Raw genomic sequence first — 24,544 nt, 5'->3', positions numbered from 1 at the left:
CCTCCATCCATACATCCATACAGATGTGTGCCAATGAATAAAGATGTAAATCCTCCGCCCTCCGCCCTCTGCCTCTCCCTCTCTCTTTCACACTGAGTGCGTTGAAAATCTAATTACACACACACACACACACAGGCATGGAGCGATGGAGGTGTATTTTTTGATTTGCTGCTTGACGACACACTTAAAAATTCCAAGAATATTTCTCAAATATCTCTCAAGAGCTATCAGGCTCAGAGCCTTTAGTGCTGCCGCATATCCTGTGGCTCCTGTGGTCCGCCCTCTCTGTCTCTGTCTCTGTCTGTGTCTGTGTGTGTGTCTGTGTGTGTGCGTGCGTCAGGACATTTTAGTTTTGACTTTCGCTTTGATATTTAAATTGGAGTCATCAAGGAGTCATCTTCAGATGCTGCTGCCTCCGCTGCCGCTGCCGCCTCCGCTGCCGCTCCTTTGCTGCTGTCTGGCCCAAAAGTTTTCATGTATATTTTGAGTACTTAATCCTGCGGTGTGATGCCACTTCTAATGCTGCTTGAGCCCCATGAACTTTGGCCCACACCAGCCCCCTCCCCCCCAAGGACCAAGGGGGGGCGGGTCGGGGGTCGAGGGAGGGTGCCGGCATGATGACAGATAATCCTGAATAAGCATTCGCAAAAGCACTTATCATCGTTTTATTTAAAATTTATAATCGAAATCAATGTAATGAAGCATGGGGCACGGCACGGCACGTCAGGGCACGGCAACGAGAGAGTCAATAACTCAAATGACTTTCGGCTTCGCCAACTAATCCCCAACAGCGGCAGGAAACAGAGGCCCGACTGCCTCTTCGGCCTCAATCGCTGCCCCATTCAGGGCCTACAGCCAAGCTGCTGCCCTGCCCCAGCCCTGCTCCTTCCTTGCTCCAGCCCTGCCCCTGCTCCTTCCTTGCTCCAGCCCTGCCTTGCTCCTTCCCTGCTTCTGCCCCACTCCTGCCCCGCTCCTGCCCCGCTCCTGCCCTCCTCCTGCCCTCCAGCCCTGCCTCGATTTTCTGGCTATTGCGACAATATTTTATGCAAATCACACTGGCTTGGCTCTCTTGGCTCTGACTGCCGATAACGAGGATAACTCACTTGACATCCGACAATAACTTATTTACACTTCATTATGCCACGGCGATGGTGCAGGGGCGGCAGGACCAAGGGGGCACGCATACCAGCAGCCACTACAAATATGCCCAATGTCACTTTGTGTGACTTATAAATGTATTAAAAAGTACGAGCATAATTAGAGAGCACTTTTGCCCAATGACACTTGAAATGCAAGAGGCAGGGCACAGGGGGGGCAATCCCCCCTCCCCCCCCGCAACCGAAATGAAGCCGTTTGCCATTGAGCGAACAATCAGCGACTGTGTTGCAGTTATTTATGAGCTCGATAAATTTGTTTATGGGGGGTAAAGGATAACTGGGGACAGCAGAAGCAGGACTCAGGACTGAGGACAGCAGGATCTGTGGCAGGCTGGGGGGGGGGGGGGGGGGGGTGGCAAGTAGCGCCAGTCGAGCGTCAAATGAAGCCAGCAGGAGGCCGAAAGAGGCGGAAAGAGGCGGAAGGAGGCGGCAAGAGGCCGAAAGAGGCCAATTTTCAGAGAGATGGAGAAGAATGAGAAATTCACCGCGAAATTCCCAACTGAAATTGGAGGCAAAAAGTGAAAAAGTTAATAACATTAATTAGCATTTTTATGGCCAGCAGGCGGCACTTGAACACTTTTCCAGCAACAATGGGGGGGCCAGGGAGGGGGACCTGGGGGGCACCAGAAGGTCTCCTGCCTTTGGGGATCATCAAATCAAAACCATTTCCCGCGCAAGACCATGAAAATCGAATTTCCACACACCCCACCGCCCCCCAAACGAGAGATAAACAAATTTTATTGACCAAGTCATTCCGTATTGTTCGTACCATTCCAGCAGCTTGCCATTGAAGTCCCCCCCGCCCCAAGGAAAAAGAAGGAAGGAAGAGGAATACCGACACGAAATGTTGCCGCATCATCAGCGCCATAATATGGCGGCTTCGGCGGCTTCGGCGGCAGCTACGGTGGCAGTGATGCTGCTGTTGGGCTGCTGCCTGATGGCGCCGCCCACCGAGGCCCGTTCGAGCGACAAGGAGGGGCGCCGCAATCGCAGCCGACAACAGGGATCCGTGGCAGCCTCGGCCAGCACCAATGGCGCCTACTATGGCGCCTCCTCCTCCTCATCGTCCTCCCTGACTGCCGCCAGCACTGGCTCTGGCACTGGCTCTGGCTCTGGCTCTGGCACCGGCTCTGGCTCTGGCTATGTGTTCAGCAGCAGCGCCTCAATGGGCGGCGGTGGCAGCACTGGCTACAACGGACCCATGGACTCCACCGGCTTCTGCACCCGCAGGCGCGACATGAAGCTGATGTGCTACTGCACGCCCGACGAGAACCACGTGCCCGTGCAGAAGGCCGAGTGCTGGGTGTTCTCCGAGGGGCTGCACCAGAACGACACCACCTGGACGCGATTCTACCAGCAGAAGCGGCTGCGCGAACTGAAGTTCGTGATCCAGAACAACGCCCGACTCGACTACATACCGACGATGATCATTGAGCCGCTGAAGAACCTGAGCAGCATCGTCATCGAGTACTCGCAGGTGGAGATCGTCAAGAGCTATGCGTTCGCCAATCTGCCCTTCCTCGAGCGGATCATACTGAACAACAACCACATCATGGCCCTCGACCAGGACGCCTTCGCCAATCACATCCGTCTGCGTGAGCTCAATCTCGAGCACAATCAGATCTTCGAGATGGATCGCTACGCCTTCCGCAATCTGCCGCTCTGCGAGCGTCTCTTCCTCAACAACAACAACATCAGCACCCTGCACGAGGGCCTCTTCGCGGACATGGCCCGTCTCACCTACCTGAATTTGGCCCACAATCAGATCAATGTCCTCACCAGCGAGATCTTCCGCGGCCTGGGCAACCTGAATGTCCTGAAGTTGACGCGCAATAACCTCAACTTCATCGGCGACACGGTCTTTGCAGAGCTCTGGAGTCTGAGTGAACTGGAATTGGATGATAATCGGATTGAGGTGAGTGTGGGTTCAGCCACCACATAGAGAGGACATTCGTAGGCAACAATCTAGCCTACAGAAACCCATTTGTAATGCACTTTCGGTGGGAGTTTGTAGCAAAAGTGTGACATACTTTTTGGGCAAACTAGAGCGAGATATTGAGATAGAGATGCAGATATTGAGGATAGCGATTGAAGAAGGGATTGTTTTCTATGGCAGACAAGGAACTACTCTATTCAGAAAGCCCCTGAGTAGAGAGCCTCTTCGATCAGTGATCGTTTGCATACTTTTTGGGCAAATTAAAGCGAGATATTTAGATAGATATTGAGGATAGCGATTGAAGAAGGGAGTGTTTTCTATGACACTCAAGGAACTTCTCCATTCAGAAAGCCCACGAGTGAAGCCTGATCGATCAGTGATCATTTGAGGCTATAAAAAAGTGCTGCCTACTTTTTGGCTCAGCAGAAAATGAACCAGAAATAGATCAAAGATGGAAGTTTGGATTATTGGGGGTGCTTTCTTCTAGGTTTAGTTTACTTTTACGGGCATCCTTAATCACGATTGCCTCTGCGTTGATTCTAGAACAAATTTCACATAGATTTGGATTTCAGTGGCGTTTTATTTACGAGCAAAATGCAATCTACCAGGGCAAACGAAACTTCTCAATCAAGTCTAATGCAAGTGGATTAAAGAGATTTGTCTGGCGATGCCGCCCACGCCCACGCCCCCAGCGGCCCCCAATGGCCCCCCCACTATTCGGTCAGCATTTGGACCAGCAGCTGACTTAAGAGGTCATAAATTGTCGAGTGGCCATAAGAAACAGAGAGGAGGAGAGGGAGAGGGAGAGAGCGGGAGAAGTGGAAGTGGGATGGAGGGTCTTGAGCTATAAATGGCATATCCTTGGGGCACGCACACACAGGCACACACGGACACTGCGAGGAGAACAACTTTATGCTGGTGTCATAAATTCAATTCGAATGTCTATTCTTGTGGTGATTTAAGTGGTCACTCAGCATTGGTTGACCCGTCGTCCGAGGCGAAAATATGATAAATAGATTGGTGAATTATGTTTTCTTCCTCTTCTCTTTTTTTTTTGGGGGGGGGGGGGGGGGGCGGCCGAGTCCTTTGCTTAATTCGCACATTTCCCCTTGGGGCAGACCACACGCTGACAATCGCCTTTCGGCAAAGGCAACGGCAAAGGCAACGACGTTGCTGTGGCAAACAAATGTGGCAGTGCCGCAAGTTAATCTACTTACAAAATATTGAATAACAAATCATGGGAATAATGGATTTATGGGCACTCCTTTCCATCCAGCCATCTGATATGCAGGGACCGGGACCGGGGACCGGGACCCTTCTGCTGCAAAGCGAAGCTATAAAAATGGCCACCATTCGGTGTCCCAGTGTGTGTCCCAGTGTGTGTCCCTGTGTGTCCCTGTGTGTCCCTGTGTGTGTGTCTGGTAAATAGAAAAATGTCGCTTAACACTCGAAGCGAAAGGACATGAAGCATACAAAGTTATGTAAGCGGAGGCAAAAGGCACCGGTCTGTGTATGAGCGTAAATCCTAAATATCCATATCCATATCCATATCCATATCCTGGGCCAACATTGTTGGACACCCGCTGGAGCGCCGCATCGTCCTGCTTCGTGTGCTTCGTGTGCCTCGTGCTTCATTTTTCCCATTTTACAAAGTGCTCGCATATCATGTCACACTCAGGCGACTCGCATATGTGTCACAGGACACACACAGACACACACACAGGACACCGAGGCCAGTAGGTTACAGGACTCTCAAGTGCGACGGGGACAGCGTCGCTCAAGTGGGGTTCGCTCTGGTTCTCCGACTGGATCCATCTTCTTTGCCGCATTGTCATAGCCATAATGATTGGGCTTGTTATCGCCTACGTTGCGCATTGTTTCCTGCCCCAGGATTTGCTTACTCGGGCAGCCCGAAAAAAAAAAACCCCCAATCTGTCCCGTGTCCTCCGTGTCCTCCGTGTCCCGCCTGTCCTTTGTGTGTGCTGTGCTGTGTGGCATTGTCGCCTTCAATAAAAGCAAATTGTGTTGCATGTTTTGCTTGGGTTCCCGTTGCCGTTCGTTGGCTCCTCTTCAGCTTTCGTTTTTTTTTTGCTCACTTCATAAATCATTTGCCGTTAAAAGGTTTAGGCTCTGACACCACATAAAAGCAGATCCCTGTGTCAGATAATCAGGCTAAAGAGGATAAGTGAAAGTGCCCAGAACTAAGGCCAAAAGTCTCACAGCAATTAAAAGGCTCCACAGAATAAAGAAAAGCCTCAAGAACCGAAGGAAAAGTTTAAAGACACGCGAAGGGAAAATAAAGTTCAATCAATGCCCGGGAAACCCCCCTGTCCCCCCCCCCTAACAGAGCCTGTTTTTCGTTTCGCTCGTAAATTATATATTTTTTCGTTTTGTCAGGACAATAAATGGGATCCGCTCATCAAACTAACAAAATATCGCCATAAAATATATGTATTTTATATGTCAATCATCTCGACAAACAAACACGAGAAAAACAGCGGTGGGTGGTGGTTGGTGGGGGGAGGGAGGGGGCGTTCTGTTACATGTTTTTCGGTTATTTTTCACATGTTTTCCTCCTTGGACTCGTCATATAATATGCATAATTTTTCCATTTCCCCTCCCCCTCCCCCTCCCCCTGGCAACAGCCAACGACAAAGCATATTGAATATTAAATAATGTGAGAGCATGGTGAGAGGGGGGGTGGGCTGGGGTGGGGAGAGGTGGTTTCACTTTCATTCAAAACAAAAACAAAAAAAAGAATAAAATAAAAGAAAAAAAACACACACACTTTTTTCCGTATAATAAAATCCAAGACAAACGAATTGGGGCACAACAAAAACCAGTCCAAAATGGAGCAGGTGGAACGACATTTAGATACCCTGTATAATGGATCGTCGCATGCCGCCCAAAAGTAGGCCCCAAAAAAAGTGGAAAGCCAGGTGTTCCGGCCATAATATTGATACGATCAGTATTTATTAGGTTTTATTTGAGTGATTTTAAAGTATATCCCCCCGAGTACCCTCTTGGAATGAACGGGAGAGCAACCACATATGTACGTGCGCATACATTTATGTGTGTGACTGTACATACAAATAAATAAATACGCAAACAAAAACAATGGAAGACAATGAAAAGCGAACAATTCTCCCCCCCCTTCCCCTCTGTGTGTGTGTGTGGATGGAAAACAATGAAAATAATATGCAAAAATGCGGAAAAATGTTAGCCAAAAATAAATATAGATATGTATATTTTTGTCAGTTTTTATATGCTCCCAGAGCCCGAAGCACACATATAATATGTGTATAACCTGCAGTTAAAATTAAACACGAACCAGAAAAACTAATCTTGAGATGCCTTTTTTTTTCCATTTTCCAGCGTATCTCCGAGCGTGCTCTGGACGGCTTGAATACATTGAAAACTTTGAATTTGAGAAATAATTTGCTTAAGAAAATCGACAATGGTCTGCTGCGCGGCACCCCAGCGCTGCTCTCCATCAATGTGCAGGCAAACAAATTGGAAACGCTGACATTCTACACGTTCCAGCCAATTATGGACAATTTGGTTAACAGCACCAGTGAGCTGTTGGTGTCAGGTAAGGACGTGTCCCCACCCCTAACCCCCTCCCCACCATCTGTTTCCATTGCTTGAAACTTTTGACAGCTCATCGGGGGGAAAAATGGTATTGGGGGCTGACAAATGCACAAATGGGAGGGTGAGAGAGAGGGGACCAGGACCAGGACAGGACAGAACAGAACAGCAATGTGCAATGTCCAAAAAAAAAAACACAAAAAAAACCCCTCTCTCTCTCTTGTTATAATTACACATACGCCAAGTTGGCCTGGGGGCCCCTGTTCCGTTTAGAGTTTATATGCCACACAGTCATAAAGTTTTATGCCACTTGTGTGGGGCATGGGGGGGGGGGGGGGGCAATCACTTTGTATGTCTGTGCCTCAGTCTGTGGGCTTCATTAAGGAAATGTCGTATTCGCCCATTGCTCAAGTGTGCGCTTCCGCTGACACTTATGGCCATTGCCAGTGTCCCACTGTCCCATGTCCTGTCCGTGTGTTGGCATTTCCTGCCTCACACACACACGCACACACACACAGACACACACACACTAAATTAGTCATTAAAGTGCAATTTTGAAGCACTGCCGCACAGAGGCAAAGCCTCATAACAATAAAATATCTGTCGTTGGTTGCCATGGCTGCCATGGCCTGTCTGCCGGCTAATAGCAGCGGCCTGGCTATTAGCGTGTTGATTAGCCTCAATTAAAGGTGAAATGAAAATGAAATATCAAGTGCACGAACAAAGCCCGCCCGTCTGAAGCGCCGTCTGAATACAAATGGCAGTTCATTTTTGCGGCAAATACAAAACTCATTTCTAATAATTCTAATTTCCAACAAGTTGCAAGGCCTTGAAAAGAGGTAAAAGAGGGGGGCAAAGAGTGTGCTGCCAATGCAATTAGACTTTTGGCGCAGGCAATCAACAGAGCAGCCCACCACATCGACAAAGGGCATGGAATACATTTAAATATTTAACAACAGCCTTCAAAAAATCACACAGTTCTCTTTTCTCTCTCACACACACACACACACACACACACACACATAACTTAATTATCACTCACACACACACACACACAGACACACATGCCACATACAGTGGCATTTTGGCTAATGGTTTGCCATTAGCATGACTCATTTGCAAGCCAAAAAAAAAAACCGAAAAAAATAGAGGAGAAATCAGAGAGAATGGAGGCGGAGGCGGAGAGTGGAGAGTGGCAGAGTGTCGGCATGGCTGAAGCGCAAACAAACACTTTGTATTTGTCTATGTGTGTGTGTGTGTGTGTGTGTGCTGGCAAACTGTAATTGCATTTGCAGACACACTCACACACTCACACACTGGCAACGAAAAATGGTTGAAAGGCAGACACATTCCGTAAATTGGCTACAAAATGACTTCAAAATTGCTTTAAACTACAACAAAATCCCCCCCCTCACCCCCTCACCACCCCCCTCACCCCTTCACTCCTTACCCTGAAAAAAGGAAGAACTTTTTTAATTCATATATGCAGTGATTATAGCCAGGAAACGCACTCACACACTCACACACACACCCATTCACTCTCTGAATGCTGACTGCTGAATGGTGAATGGTTCATTAGAGCTCCAAAGTTGTGGAGCCAAACATTTACATATCATGCAAGGCGGATGCCCCCTCCCCCCCCCCCCCCCCCAGCCACTGATTCAATTTGATCAACTTTCTGCCACTTTTTGGGGCTCCAAAAAAAAACAACAAGAAAAATACGGGAAGGACTTTGTAATGAGGCAAAAGCTCTTTCGATACTTCAAACGGAATCTGCACGCCATAAAAATGTTGCTCAATTTAGCGAGTGACAACATTTGGCCCTGCCCTTGCCCCTGCCCTTGCCCCTGCCCCTGCGTGGCAACAAAATGTCGTAGGACATGTGAGAAATGTCCTGCGATGGCGCGCAGCAGACGTTTGAGGCTGTCGGCTGAAGATAAAGTTGAATGTGGCAGAGTGGCCAAGTGGCCAAGTGGCAGACATAAAACGTGCCACATCAGAGGGAGTCGCTGGAGCAGCAGCAGCAGCAGCCCGAATGACAAGCGCATTCCCTGGGTGAAAGTATTTGCTTCTTCAACTAATCGATCAGCCGAAGGAGGGACAGGGACAGGGACGGGACGACGCCTGTGCTGCTGCTGCTGCCACCTGCCACACGAACGGAGCAGGATGCCAAAATGTTTGCGAAGCAAAAGTGAAGCTGGCAGAGAGCTGTGGGATTTGTTTTGGACAAATGATCAGAAGAGGCAGGGCGGCATGAACTCGTAGCGAAATTGCAGCACATGCATCACAGAGCTGCAACGGTTGCAGCAGTGGCACGTCGCCCGACCTGAGGTCGAGATAGTTGACTCCTCATTTCGCGCCGTGATTTGTGAGTGCCACACGGACCACACCGGCGAATCCTCGGACGTAATTGCCATTGACAGGCGGCAGGACAGGTGGAAAATCCTCTGGCATTGCCATTGCCATTGCCATTGCAGCAAATCGAAGGAAAGACAGTCGGGGCATGCCACCTGCTTTGCATTCAAATGTTGTGTTCTCGGTGGAGCCACTTGCCCCTAAACAATACCCCAGTTGGTCATTTCATGACCCTTTTGTGTCACGACCACACCCACATGACCCCCTTGCCCCCCCCACTCCCTTGTTGCAGGCTGCAGTTGCAGGTTGCACCTTTTGGCCATGTATTTTGTGGAAAAATTTATAGGCATGCCCCGGTGCTGTGGCATTTGTTTCAATTCCAAAAGCCTCCCCCTAAAAAGGGGGCCGCCTTCTATATCCTTGTTTATTTGTATGCGAATCACGTTTTGTTTGTGTCGTCGCGCCTGCGGTGTCCTGTCCAGTAGCCACCGACCGCCCGCCCCCTGGTCAGTGCCCCCCCCCCCCCCCCCCCCCCCTTTTCAAATGCCAGCGCTTTAAAGGGCAATACACGAGTATTTTTCACATACGGCCACCATGGCAGCAATTGGTAATAAATGCTGGGCTCCCTCTTCCCCTTCCACCTCCCCAAATCCCGCCCAAGGGCCGCCGTGTCCCCATGTCCGTGGCTCTCAATTGGTTCGTTATGTGCCCGCCGTAGCCGTAGCCGTAGCCGTGGCCGTGGCCCCAGTCGTTAGATGGAATTGAATGGTTATTGTTTCGAAATATAAATAGGATTTCTAACAGATTTTTTGTTGGGTCGCCTTCGTTTTTTTTTCCACCGGGTAGGGGCTGCTGCAGGACACTGCCACTGACAGCTGGCAACTGCAATTTGATTATTGGGATTGTGCCCCATTCTTCCCCATTCTGCTTCGGTCTCTGTTTCGGTTAGCGGCACTTAATAGAGAGCAGGGACATGGTCAAGGGTTCATAAATATCCATTGAGAGAGAGAGAGAACGTGGATTGTATAGAGAGTTCCAACTCTGAACCGCTGATCCTCTGATGTGAGACCCAATACACGGACAGATGCCTTTAAAGTCCCCTGAAGTGCGGACATGTGTGTTAGGATGCAGGATGCATGCAACAATGACCTCCGGCCACATTAATTGCCCATCAAGGCAGCAAATTAAACTTTCAACTTTGAAAGCAGCCCGACAACTCATTTGTAATGCAATGTCAGCAGCCTTGTAAACACACACACACAGAGAGAAAGAGACACCCAGAGAGGGGTGGAGGGGGGCAGGCAGGGGCTTCTGCAACAATAAACAGGTATTAGGACAGGCCGTAGGGCGGAGGGGGCTTGGGTGGGAAAAAGGATACAGAGATGGAGGCTGTGGAAGCCGGAAAGCGAGAATTTATTGAAACGCATAAAAGGCGTTTGCGCCTCATTGGCAGAAAATGATGTTTGGCCATAAACTGGACAAATGAGCGTGTGGCACGCACCCAAAATTGACTTTCAATAGTCGAATGTCAGCAGGACAGCAGCGGCTAGCAGTTGTTCCATGTCCAGGCCAGCAGGCGGCAAATCCCGATGATTGTTTGTAATAAATCTATGGCTCAAACAGTGTGTGTGTTTGTGCGTGTAACATGTGTCCAAGCAGAGTAATAAGTGCGGGGGAATCCCCCCGATTTGACAGGCAGTCTCTCCCCCTCCCCCTCTCTCTGGAGTGAATGTGGATCTAGGGGATACTTTCGTAGTCGCACTCCTGCTTATTGGTTGTATATTCATGCATAAGTACGAGTTGTAATTCATTCCATTTCGATACGTTTCATTGCGTTTCATTTGCAATTTGCTGCGGCGGCTGCTGCTGCTTCTGCTGCTGGAACGCCACTGCATAAATCACTCACTTTTCCTGCTGCTGCTGCCCTGCCCCAAAAAGTATGCTAAGCTGTGGCTCTGGCTGCGGAGTAGCGCAGGGTCGGGCAGCGGGGGAGAGGGGGGACCAATAAATATTTTAGAATTCAATTTCCGTTTTTGCGAATGTCAACCACCGCGTTTCCTTAGCTACTGTCCCTGCCCCTGGACTCGTGTCTGTCTCTGGCTAAGACTCTGTTTCTGCCTCAGTTGTTGCCTCAGTTCTTGCCCCATTCTCTGGCACAGTGTCTGGGAAGTTCTCTCAATCTCTGGTATCTCTCCTTCTATGGGACTGTGGGACTATGAACTTCAATTAGAAATCATTTTGTCGGCTATCATTCACCTGGGACATCAATCTCTGAGATATCATTCTTTGGGGCATTATTTATTTTTTTATTTAATGCTAAACTTGTTATTAATTATATTTATATTATTTATATATATTTTTTTTTTTTATGGTAATTATTTTTTGTTACAATTAAAAAATGTAATAAATTATAATAAAAAAAATTCATGTTATTTTCTATTTTAATTTTCTTATATTTTCCCAATATTTATTTTTCTTTTTATTTATATATTTATTATTATTATTTTTTAAATGATTTTTTTCACATTATTATTATTATTTTTAAGGTGATCGCAAAAATTCCTTTATCTAAATTTTATAATTTTTATTTTTATTTATATATTTACATTACATTATTATTATTATTATTTTTAAAGTATTCTCAAGAATTCTTATATATAAAATGCATAATATTTATTTGTTATTTATATTAAATTTATTTTTCTTTTTCTTTTTATATATTTATTATTGTTATTTTTTACATTATTATTATTATTTTTAAGGTGTTCTCAAGAATTATTATATTTTATTTCTCCTTAATTTATTTATTCCCATTCTTTAAGAAAATTCTTTGGAACATGCTCTGCGGAATTCCTCGGGTCATGCTCTGGGAATCTTCCCTGGAAAAATGCTCTGTTTCTCCTACTCTGCGACAATCCCTGTTTTATGCTCTGAAATCTCATCTCCTCTCAAGTTTTTGAGACTGATTTTTTTCTGTTGCTTTTTCGGCACTTATGCGAATATTCACGGATCATAAATTAAAATCATCTTCCATTGCCTGTTCACGTAATTAAACGCAAACTCATCGCTCATTTTTGGCTTGGTCCATTGTTCGTTTTCCCCGGCTCTCCCTCTCTCGTTCTCTGTGTGTGTGTGGCATGCATTTAATTGTCTGTGTGCCTGGGCATCGTTTTAATTACGCACCTTTTTCTATACGAGAGAACAGAGAGAACAGAACAGAACAGAACAGAACAGCAGCCGCAGGAAACAATTCAATTGAATGAAAACTGAAACTATGCGATGCTACCGGGGCGACGGGATGGGATGGTATGTGGGATGGTATCTGGAATGAGGATGGAATACTTTTAAAACAAACAATGGAGGGGCAAAAAGGCAGTGGCAGGCGGGGAGGGGGCCCAGGAAACGGGTCGAACCGGAGCGAACACCGGTACTGGATGTTAATGGACATCATATTCATACAAATTTCAATCATTCCTTTCAATATAGGGACCCAAAGGCCCCATAACGAAATAACAACAGTAGCCGCAGCCGCAGCCGCAGCCAGACCTCCCACCTATCGTCATTCGGGGCCGCATTGCCATCGGCCTTCATTAAGTAGTTCAATTATAACTTAAATGCATATTATTAATGAGTTTTTATTGTTTAATGTGCAAAACTTTTGTGCTTCGTCCTGCGACCACTCACACGTGTGTGTGTGTGTGTGTGTGTGTGTGTGTGTGGGCTCGAGGGGGGTGAGAGTGGGGAAGCAGACAATCTCTGGCATATTTTATAATGATTTTCCGCCACTCAAACACTTTGGAAAATCGTTTCGAAAGTTTAAACCAAATTGAAGAGGGAAAAGTACTTCAAATTGAATCGAGTGGAAAAGTCTTTGGCTGTGGGCTTTGCTTTTGCCTTTCGAAACTTAATCTAAATGCGGATTACAAGAGGGTAAGTGAATCGCAATTAAAGCCTCTGCATGTGCCCCACGGCTGCCAAACAACTGGCTGATGGCTGATCATTAGTGCGGTTTATTAGCTGAATTTATTATAATTGTCGGAAGGAGGAGGAGGAGGTGGAGGCTGGAGGAGGCTGCAGGCTGGAGGATAGTTTCTGTTTGATTCAAAGTTTGATGACAACATTTCGGCGGTTGGATAATGAAGCTTTTCTATAATTTATGCGCACTTCAAGGTGCGGCAGCATTAGGCGCGTTAATTTCCCCACATAAACCCCAACCCCATTCCGCCTGAGGATGGGAGGCTTTGCTTTGAAGGGGCTTTGCTTTGCTTTGCTTTGCTTTGCTTTTAATACAAATTCATGGCGCTGTCATTGGTGGTGGCACTTAGCCTTGCTGCATATGTGGAGGGGGGGGGGGGGGGGGGGGGGGGGGGGGGGGGGGGGGGGAGGGGCATGTAATCTATCTTAATATATGCACAGGTATGCCATCAGGCCAGACCAACAGCCTCTGGGGTAATGTTTAGTACGGCTGCGGTTTTTCCGGGCCCTGGAATGTGACAATTGTTCCATGAGTGGCAGTGTGTCTAGGAGTACGAATCGGGGGGGGCGGATCGGGGTGTATCTATGTGTAAGGATCCGGGTAATCGGTAGCCAAACGTGTGTGTCATCAATCCTGCTTTGGCTTTCGACAGTAAACACACGCGCAAACATCAACCGATGGAATCATTAAAAATCTCCATTGCACAGCCACAGAGAGACTATCCTGCCTCACTGCAGAAGAGGTTTATTTATTTATTTGCATTCGCCTGGCCTTACCATATATGTTGGTAATACGCTTAGCAGCCCCCCTCAGAGCCAGGCCGAAACTCATTAGGCCCCGGACCCGGACCCGGACCCGGACCCGTCCCGTCCCGGAACCGGTCTCAGTTCTGCTCGGCAAACATAAATTGTGGCCTGTGCGGCATTTAATTGAATATTTTGGGGGGGGAGTGGGGAGTGGGGAGTGCCGCTGTCGATGGGAATATATGGAGTGTCGCATAACTCTGCAGTCCCAGGATTTGGACCATAAATAAACAGAGTCCAGGGTACAGAGTACAGAGTACAGAGCACAGTGCCCCCCGTTTACAATATGTTATAATTTCAATTTACAATTTATATAAACTCGGACGTTGTTGGGGTCTGTGGATACAACCGTTGAAACGATATCTGGAATGACAGACGAGTAGCCGCAGCAGCAGCAGCAGCAGCAGTCGATGCCACGGACAGTGGCAGAAAGTGTTGGCATTGATGGATGGCCATATCCATATCCTACACCTACACGTCGCATGCTCCCCTCTCCCCACTCCCCTCTCCCCACTCCCCCCCACCACCATTGAGAGCTTCCACACTGCAACGATCAAGCGGACATTTGAGTTTGCAATTTATGTCAGTTTGATGCTTGATATATGGCCTCTGTGTCTGTCTATCGTTTGCCACCCTCTATAGAATATCCACCAGTATATTCCAGACGATAATAGACTCGGTATCCTTTACCCTGCTCAAATGGTAGAGCATCCACTTGACTTGGCAAATCACAGAGCAACAATAACAATGCTTTTCATTACTTATTTATGCGATTTTTTCTGTCGAAAAACCCTCTACTGGCGGGGGGGGATATATTTTATTAAATACAATTCAATTCATGCAGGGGGGTGGCGAGATCTCCGGATCTGTTTTGGCGATGATGCGTTGGCTATTTCGGCAGACATTAGGCCTGGCAATTGCCAAAAAAAAGGGAGAGCCTGCCTGTGGGGTGGGGGATGGTGGTTCAATCCATGGGGTGGCTTGCCATATGAGGGGGGGGGGTAACAAGTTGTTATTGTTATAGACAGACACACACAGAGAAATATATCTATGGCCTACACCCCTTGTATTTTTTATGCGATTTACCATATAACAAACACATTAGTTGCATAGACAGCGCCCACCCCCACCCCCACCCGCACCCCCTCTTCAGCTGTGCAAATATTTTTTTGGCTGGCCAAGATGCTCGAGGGCTCTGCCCGCCCCCCCCTGCCCCTTTGTGGCGCGGTTGAGTGGTCATATTTGATCGCCGCCCCTTGATTTCTGTCGATTTCCCCCTCTGCAGTGGAAAAGTGATTTTCCTTTTGCTCGTTTTTTTTTTTTCTTCTGTGATTCGTCTTTGATTTGTTTATGCGATTTCATAAAATATTTATCCCCGGGCGTAGTTGTTAAATCGCCTGCAATGGGCTTTGCGTTTTTTTCCCCCCCCTTTTGACAGTCTGCAGGGTGGTGGGGGGCGGTGGATGCTTTTCTCAGGGGCTGGGTGCGGCCTGTTTGATCTTCCCTGTGTGTGTGTGTGTGTGTGTGTGTTTATTTGACTTTACGCTCGATTGACGAAAATAATTTGATATGAAAGAAATGAAAGTGTAATTTTTGCGCTGTTTTTGCTGTTTGCTGATTGAAAATCCAACAGCAGACCCTCGACAAAAAAAAAAAAAAAAAAAACGCATTTGCCAAAGCGGAAGAAGGCAAAAAAAAAAAAAAAACAACAACCAAATACCCAGAAAACGGAAATCATTTGAAAATGTTATTAAAATTACAAAACTACAAAACTCGCAGAGTTTTTCCTTCTTATTTTTTTTTTGCTGGTTATGGAAAAAGAGCGAAAAAATACCCAGAGTCCAGTGGCAGTAGGAATTGCTCTGCAGTCGTCCGGCCAGGGTCCGGACCCGGCAGGACCCTTCTTCCGTTGGTCGGTATTCATTTTGGCTTAATAAAAACACATTCAATGAGGCAAGCTTTCCATTTGGCCAAATAAAGAAAATTGGGCGAGAAAAGCGACGGCCATTCAAATGGCTCTCAATGGCTACTCCCGAACGCTGACCCCTAGGCCGCCCCCTCCCCCCCCTAGCAAACAGGAAGTGGAACCCCCATTTGATTTTGAATGAACTTGGTGAAAATTGCTGGGACCAGGAAGGGCCCGCCAGAGGAACCAGAACCAAATTAAATACACGCAATGCGAATGAGCCAGAAAAGAGCGAGCCAAATCACACACACACACACACACACACACACACACACACAACAGCAAGAGGGCAACAGCCACAGCAACACCAACAACAAAAGAAAGGCCGTGGAAAAACACTCTGAAATTGAAGCTCATTAAAAAAAAAAAAAACCGAAGGGAGACACCCGAAAAGATTGTAGAAGAAGAAGGACCACAGTTTGAAGACTGCTTCCCCTTCGTTGGACAAATGAAATAACTTTTGCCCTAGGGGGGGTGGGGGGTAAAGAGAGAGAGAGAGAGATCCTAGTTAGAGGACAGCTGAAACACACCCTCATTTCCCGGGAAAAGGCTGCGATTTCCCTGAGAGAACGGGAAACCCCGAATTGCTGGAAAATTGCTTAGGAAAATGTATGAAAATTCCTCCTATTATTATGTTTTATTTGTGATATTTTTGTGAGGTTTCTTTGAAGTTTTCCCTGATTCTGCGTCTGGGAAAATTCAATTCAAGCAAGTCTCCCCCCCCCCGCCTCGCGTTTTTCTGCGTGACTTTTATTTAAAGTTAACCATTCCCCGACGCGAGAGAGTATCCAAAGCCAATGGACTTGAAAGAGCCACCGGCCCCCGCCCACACCGCCTCCCACCGCAATTCACGCCTCTCAACCGGACGGATGCCTCAACCTTTATCATCACTCTCGAACTCGCTCTCTCTGGGGCAGTGGCAGCAACTAGCTGTGCCACTACCAGGGGGAGCAGGGAGCAGGGTGCTTGGAGCTGGGAACTGGGAGCTGGGAGCAAGTATATACAATGCGAAACTTTCGACTTCATTTGCATACATAGCGCTCTCGAGAAATGTAATAAAAAATGATAAAATTCTCTAGAGAACACACCCACCCACACATAGGAGAGGATTGCAGGCGAAAAGGGGACTCCACTACACTCCACACCACTCTCGAATCTCCTCTTGAAACTTGCCAACTGTGCGTGCTGTCCCCTGATGCCTCTGATGCCTCTGATGGCTCTGATGGCGGCGTTGGTGGGTCACACACAGCAGAAGGAGGAGGCCAAAAAGGAGGAGCTGGTAGCAGGCCACAAACGAACCCAGTTCCCAGTTGGCCAGTAGCCACCGTGTTGGCCAGTTGGCTCCCGCTTCTGCTCCTCCCCCTCCTCCTGCCCCTTCTCCTGCTCCTTCTCCTCTTCTCTGTCCAGGCCACCAAAAATGAGCTGATTTGAAACAAAGCTGCCGCTCGCGCTGGGCTGCGGCATTCATTGTGACCCCAGTAGCAGTCCACCGCCCCGCACCCCCGCACCCCCTCTCCCCTTTCACAGGAGGGGCGCACTGTGGTTCTGGGGAATTGAAGTCCGGAGTGAAACAAAAGCCAGGAACTAGGCCAGCAGCTGTGGGGGCCGGCACTGCCTGATTTGGGGGCGTTTGTGTTTATATTTCCCTCACTCCCCCCCCCCCCCTCCTACCAACGCCACGAAAAAAAAAGTGGAGGAAAACCCCCATGGATGGTAGCTGCGATTTCTTTGCGCTTTTCAATATACGAAAAAGGGAGCTCCAAAAAAAAAAAGGAAGACCACCGGCCAGCATGGGTTAATGTGGCAGGGGTGGAGCAGCGGCAGCGGCAGCGGCAGCACCTAAAACCAACCAATTAAAGCGTATTTTTACTCTCTTTTGCCGCCTCTCTCCTTTGTATCTTTTGTGTCCGTGTCCGTGTGTGTGTGTGTGTGTGTTTTAGTGTATTAAATTTAAAATAAATGATTTTCTTTTAAAACTGCACTATGGGACTATGTTGCCACTTTTTGTGGCATTAATCAAATAATTTCCAACAAAAATTTGGAAATAAAAAAAATATTTCCAAGCAAAAATTTTGGGTGTATGTTTGGAAAATTATATTTTATTTTATGGGGCCTTTAATTTCCTAAAGAAACTTTCAATTATCAGACCTGTAGTGCAAAATTATTCAAATCTTGTTGTAAAGCCTTTATTAATCCTCAAGGATTTCATTGTCGGGCTCCATATTCGATGAAAATTGAAAGCAAGCTCATCGAAACTACATTATTTATTCATTATTCGCCATTCAGAATCACTCACTGGCTAAACTCACTCATTTCTATCTTAAATAATAACAAAAAATAAGAAAATTATACATTGAAAAGGAAGAAATCTGTAAGCAAATCGTCTGACGGCTCCCATCGCCTGGCAAATCCTGGAACAGATTCTCTGGAACTAACTGATCTTAAGACTCAGTTGGAAGGGACTTCTTTTTCATGTAGAGGAGATAATGGGTATTTGTGGGGTTTAGATTAGAATTGGGACCTGTTTCCAGCGGAGGTTCTCCGCTTCCATGGTCCCAGCAACCATCCCCTAAAGATGTAGATGTAGATGGAGCCTGGTCTCCAAAATAACCCACAGAAAACACAGTGTTTTCTAGAGTATCTCCTGCAATGAAGAAGGATTTTGTGTAGCGTCAAAGTCAAGGATATCTCCGCGATATTCAGCTCAAAGATAACTATATTTTGTAGCAGAAGGTTTCACACTTAGCCACATTTATTGACAGTCCTTTGACCACAAAAAGTGGCAACATTTCCCATTGTGCACTGAAGGGAGCCTACCCAGTGGGACTGCCCGGAAGGCTAATGAAATGCCATTTAGAAGGTCGAAAGAAGCGACTGGCAACTTGGGAACTTGATGTATGACAACCGGCTGTCAGGAGCTCATTAAAAAGAATTGGGGAGCAGCAACTTGGGAGTAGATTTCCCCCCATCCCAAAAGAAAACCCTCGCCCAATCAGCCTTCAAATGGTGCTTTCTGCCGCCCTTTAAACGTATCTTTGAATATGCTAAGCTACTCTGTGAGAGAGGGAGACTGAAAAGAGACTAATTATGAAAATGTTTCAACACATGAAAATGCCACACAGACAACGACGACTACGGCGACACATTGGCATTAAAACTGGCCAAACAAAGTTCCAGTTTGGGTCTAATTTGGGCTGCCAGCACACACACACACACACACACACATAGATACATATGCACTTATGCAAATATTGCTGACCAAAAAGTTATGTGGAGGGGGGGGGGGGGACCAGGAGGGCAGAGGTCCGCTTCGTCCATGGAAAATGACAATAATAAAATTTAATGTACACACAGACGCATATGCATGTTCGGCCCGGAGGGGGGTGGGCACTCCCCTCTCTCCCCCTCTCTATGTAAATGTCCTTTGCAAACCGTAAAAACGTTTCCGGCAGTTCCTGCTACGAGGAGGGGAACCCCAAAAAAGCTACAACCTCATGTTGCAAGAGCCAGGGACAGAGGCAGAGACAGGGGCAGACCCAGAGACAGAGCCCGAGACAGAGTTGAAAGTCATCTAGTTGACTAACAGCCGCATTTTATGTGTGTATATACGAGGGGCGTGGCAAAGGGGTTTCTCTGGTAAGTTCATTGCTTGCTAGAGAGACGGGGAGGGAGGGGGGTGTGGAGTGGTGTGGTGTGGAGTGGAGTGGAGTGGAGGAGTGTGTGCAGCAGACCAAAACACTTCCCTACCGTTTTTGGATCCAAGTATCATTAAAAATATAAAAGTATTTTATGGCACACACATGCATAGCTAGTGTGTCTGTGTGTGTGTGTGTGTCCTCCCACTTTTTGTCCTTTATTTTTCTGTGTAATTTCTATTTTTTAAGCACTTCTCTCTCTCTCTCTCTCTCTCTCTCTCCTGCCACTGTCTGTGGCAACGCGGCAACGTCATTGTCATTTGGTCAGCTGCCTGCAAACAGCTGCCAGTTTTCAGCTCTCTTAACCTTTTACACACCCATACCCGCCCCTCACCACCCCCCTCTCCACCCCTTGCCCTGTTCAGACCAGAGTTCACTTCATTATCATGTTAATTTTGTTGTAATTTGCCTGCTAAATGTTGCCAAGTCGTTGGCCATTTTCCACCCAATATTTTTCCGGACTTTGCCTCTAAGAGTCTCTGGCGCTCTCTCTCCCTCTCTCTGTCCCTCTCTCTTGCTGTCTCTGTCTCTGCCTCTGTCTGTATGCATATTTAACTTTATTTATGGTTTTTGCATGCTTTCATATGGAAAATTAGAATTTTTGACTTTGTCTTGCCATTTCCTTGGTCCCTCAGCCTCGACAATGTCTGGGTTTTGTCCCTTCCCCGCTCGCCCCTCCCCCCTTTCAGCCCCGCACTAATTTGCCAACTATTTTTCGTAGGCTGGTGGATGGGCGATGGGGGGGGGGGGGTTAAAGGAAAAGTTTTCCTTTTGTCATTTGTTGAAGGCGGCAGGACGGTGGGGGGGGGGGGGGGGGAGGGAAACTTTTGGCTTTGCTACAAAAATATGCCACGGATTATTATTGTCATTGTAGCCAAAAGGAGGAGTGGGTGAAAAGGGGGTGGTGGAGGGGCGGCGATGGGTCCTGGCTCATATGCCAACTCAATTGGCTGACTGAATCTGGAGTAGCTCCACCATCCTTTGTGTCCATTTGTGTGTGTGTGTGTGTGTGTGTGTGTGTGTGCATTGATAACGATGTTGCAAGAATCCCAGCCGCTAGTCCCATATATGTGTGTGTGTGTGTGTGTTCTATCCCTCTCTCGCTCTGCCCCTGCCTCTCTCTCTCTCTCTGTCTCTGTGTTAGTCAATATTTTTCGTAACGTTTATGCTAATTATGCGACATGCTGACATGCTGACATGGTAAACTGTGTCACACACAGTTAGAGTGTGTTTGGGGCCTAATTATACCCCAGAGACAGAGACAGAGACAGAGAGAGATGTATGCTCGATAGAGAAGGTCAGTAAACCCTCCGCTCCGCTCTCGATTGGGCTCATTATCCTGCCTCTACCCGAAATGGGGGAAAATGGTACAACGGGAAGAAGTTTCCTTGGGAAAACTCATTGAATCGTAATTTGATTTATTCATTACAGCATTGTCGGTGATTAGAAACCACTACCCGGCACTCTGGCACTCCGGCAGTATGGCACTCCGGCACTATGGCAGTATGGCACTCCGGCACTTGTTTATCCGCTCAATTTGAGAGGCAAACTCCGCCACTAAACGAAACAGCAAATTGAAAGGGAACGCATGGCCAGACTGCCAGACAGACTACAAAATAATTGACAACAGAGTGGGAGGTGGGTGGTGGCTGGAGTCTGGGACGTCCAGCTGAATGACAGACGGGGTCTGGAGGTACTCCATCCCGGACTGCGGGGGGATATATCTGTCCAAATTGGAAATGTCATTGAGGCGTTTAACGTGGAGCAGCAGCAGCCAGTCCCAATGACATCTCCGACTCCGAAAACTGCAGCTTCGATTTGCCGATTGTCGATTGGCAGGGGAAAATCATTTAAAACGGCCAGGCAGGCAGAACTCATCGAAGCTGAAGATGGAGTCGGAGCTGGAGATGGAGATGGAGCTGGGCAAAATTGGCCATCAAATGACAGCCAATTGTTGCAGTCTCGGCCACTTAGCAGCTAGCTGGGCCTTGTCTAGGGTGCGCTATCACCTGCCACACGGCGCAGACAGGGGGCAGGGGCAGGGGCAGGGGGCAGGGGCAGCTGACGACAAAAGCAATTTCATGGGAAGCACAGAATGCAGACAGACAGACAGCAGCAGCGTCGGACAGCAGTCGGGGAGAGCTGTCAATGTGTGCGCCTGCAATATAAATCGAAGCTAACCCCCCCCCCCAATCTTTTTTCTTCCCTTCGTATCTTCCCTCTGAACAGACAACAAATTCATTTGCGACTGTCGTCTACAATGGATCTTTGAATTGAAAAATCGCACACGTCACCTGCAGCTGCGTGACTCTCTGGACGAGCTCCTCTGCTCGCTGCCGGAGCCGAAGCTGTCGCATTTCGTGGACCCAGTGCCCCCGAACATCCTGGACGCGTTGAACGTGGGCGGCTTCACGGCCATCGGCACGAACAGCGCCAGCATGGGCGGCATCGGCAACAGTGTGGTGGGCAGCAGCTACAGCAGCCTGGACGACCTGAGCATCGGCGGATCCTCCCGGAAGCACTCATCGAGCAAGTCCCGCCAGGCCTTGCGCGGACAGCGCCAGTTCACGGCCGAGAATGTCGTCGAGGGCAAGATGCGACGCAAGCGGCAGCAGGAGAAGCAGCAGCAGCAGGAGCTGGAGCTGGAGCTGGCCAAGGGGCAGCTGGCTGCAGTGGCGCCCACCCACAAGCGGTACGACTACTACGACGACGTCAACGGGGGACTGGGACTGGCTCTGGGCCACGATCTGGACGACAATCTGAATCTGCACAAGCAGGGCGGCTCCTTCTACAGCCCCGGCACGGCCACCGGAACGAATCACAACGATGTGGAGGTGCTGATGGGACCACACCAGTCGCCCACCAGTGGCGGCGACTCGCTCGACGCCCTCGCCAACAAGAACACGATCAATGTGCGACTCTTCCTGCTGAAGCCCGAGATGCTGCCCTGCCACGACGAGCTGAGCGATCCCACCGAGCTGCCCCTGTCGCGCGATCTCATGGATGTGCGCAGCAATGTCCAGGACTCGCCGTTGAGCGGTGCCCCGCGGCAGGACCTGCTCTCGGGACTGATCCTCCTCTGCCTGCTCGCGGTGGCGGTCAGTCGGGGTTGATTTGGCCACGAACTCTGCTCGTTCGCGAACGCTTCTGTATTCTGCATTCGGTTTGGTTATTCATTGTACATACTCGAGAGCCTTCATCTTCGGTGTGGAGGAGGAGGAGCAGGTGGAGTAGCAGGAGGAGGAGAAGGAGGAGGAGGAGGAGGAGGAGGAGGAGGAGTAAACGCAAATAACCCTTTGGAAACGAGCTTCATGAAACACGAGCGATATAAGCCTAATGAGCAAACAAACGTCTTGTAAATATGTATGTAAAAAAACGAAAACAAAATTCGATTGAAGAAAACCTACTACTATAATCCTAGCTAATGTTAGCTGTAATGTTACGACTACTCTCGACTTTCGATCCTAAAACTAGAAAAACTTGAGCTCCAAAAACTTTAGGAACAGCAACAGCAACAGAAAAACCCAACAGCAACAGAGAATCCCATAAAAGCAGAAACTTCTACGAAACCGAAACCGATACCGAAACCGAAACTGAAACTGATTGATTGATTGATTGAACCTCCGAGCAAACTGGCGTTTCATTTAAAGAGAGAAAAACTCTAACTAAAAACTATGAAAAAAAAAACCACAGAAGAAAAAACAGAAAAACCAAAAGATACATAGATACACTCTACTACATAGATATAGTTTAACAGAGATATAGCCATGCATTATTTCGTTTACTTGATCAATGTACTACTCGTTCAACAGTAAAACACAAGTACAGTGAAACTTGGAAAGCGCTAAACGTCTTAGGGTAGGAGACAGAGACAGAGACAGAGTGGCAGTGGCAGTGTGGCAGAAAAGAAAGAAGAGGCATGCCTGTAAGATAAACGCAGAAACCGCTGAAAGTTGCAACTCGATAGACAGATGGCAGACAGATTAGCTGATAGTCGATAGTTGATAACCGATAGCCGATAACCGATAACCGATAAGTGTAATAGAAGACCCTGCTGGCAACGCACTGAGGGTCCAGTTCTCATTAGGATTTAAGAGTCTGCTTTTTAGTGTGTAAGTGCTTTGCTTTGCTATCCCTAAAAACTGTCGCCTAAATTTTCCCCACACCCCCACACCCCAACCCACCCCACTGCACCCCACCCCCTCAGAGAGTTGGGGGGGGGAGGGAAACTACATATTTTCTGCTTCACTTTTACTTTTGCTTGCACCACACAGAAACCCCGAATCGATTCGAATGGAAATCAAGAAAAATAAAAATACGAGTGGAAATAAGAAAAAAAAAAAAACCAAACACACACACACACATTGCGAATTTATATAAAACTCATTTGAATAGTTTGAAATTAAATATAAAAGGTAAAAAAAAAGAAGTCCCGAAACCAAAACAAAAAAAATAAAACTGAAAGAAAAAAAAACAGAAATATGCATAACGATTTTTGTAGCTTAAGACTGAATATATAAAGGTAAATTATGCTAATATATACAACAACAACAAGAAAAAAAAAAGAAAAAAAAAACATACATACATATATGAAATATATAAAATATATATATATATATATATAAACCGAAAAAGGAATACTGTACTGTATTGTATGTTTAATTTTTTTTTTTTTTGTAATTGCATAATGAATGCAAACAGCTAGGGGAAAAGGAAAGGGTAATGCCATTTATATGTATATGTATATGTATATGGGAAAGCACACAAACACACACACACACACACACACACAGACACAGATACAGACAGGAGCGCGCGAACGGAGGAAAAGAGCAGTGAAAATGCAAAAATAGAAAACCGAAAAACGCAAAACGAATGACAGATCCGTCGTGCATTCGAGTTTGGTATTTAAATGCATATTACTGCATATTTATTTGACAATTTATTACTTATTTATACAATTACTTATGCACAAAACTATGATTTATAAATTGATATGAAAAAGCCACAAGAAAATACAAATATTTTGATTAATGTGTTTAAAAATTCATAAACAACAAAAAAAAAA

The 24,544-nt window shown here is 47.2% G+C and overlaps 1 protein-coding gene across 1 annotated transcript; it reads left to right on the top strand.

Moving 5' to 3' along the window:
• The first annotated feature begins 2,001 nt into the window (after positions 1–2,001).
• LOC113566334 (connectin) lies at positions 2,002–22,589 on the top strand. The gene is made up of 3 exons (XM_026991568.1): positions 2,002–3,072; positions 6,469–6,685; positions 21,706–22,589. The coding sequence occupies exons 1-3, from the start codon at positions 2,002–2,004 to the stop codon at positions 22,587–22,589; spliced, it is 2,172 nt and encodes a 723-aa protein (XP_026847369.1).
• Positions 22,590–24,544: the final 1,955 nt, after the last annotated feature.

Source organism: Drosophila persimilis, unplaced genomic scaffold, assembly GCF_003286085.1.
Source record: "Drosophila persimilis strain 14011-0111.01,24,50 unplaced genomic scaffold, DperRS2 tig00000676-arrow-arrow-pilon, whole genome shotgun sequence".
NCBI classification, from domain to species: domain Eukaryota; kingdom Metazoa; phylum Arthropoda; class Insecta; order Diptera; family Drosophilidae; genus Drosophila; species Drosophila persimilis.
This window is presented reverse-complemented; position numbering and strand designations above follow the sequence as displayed.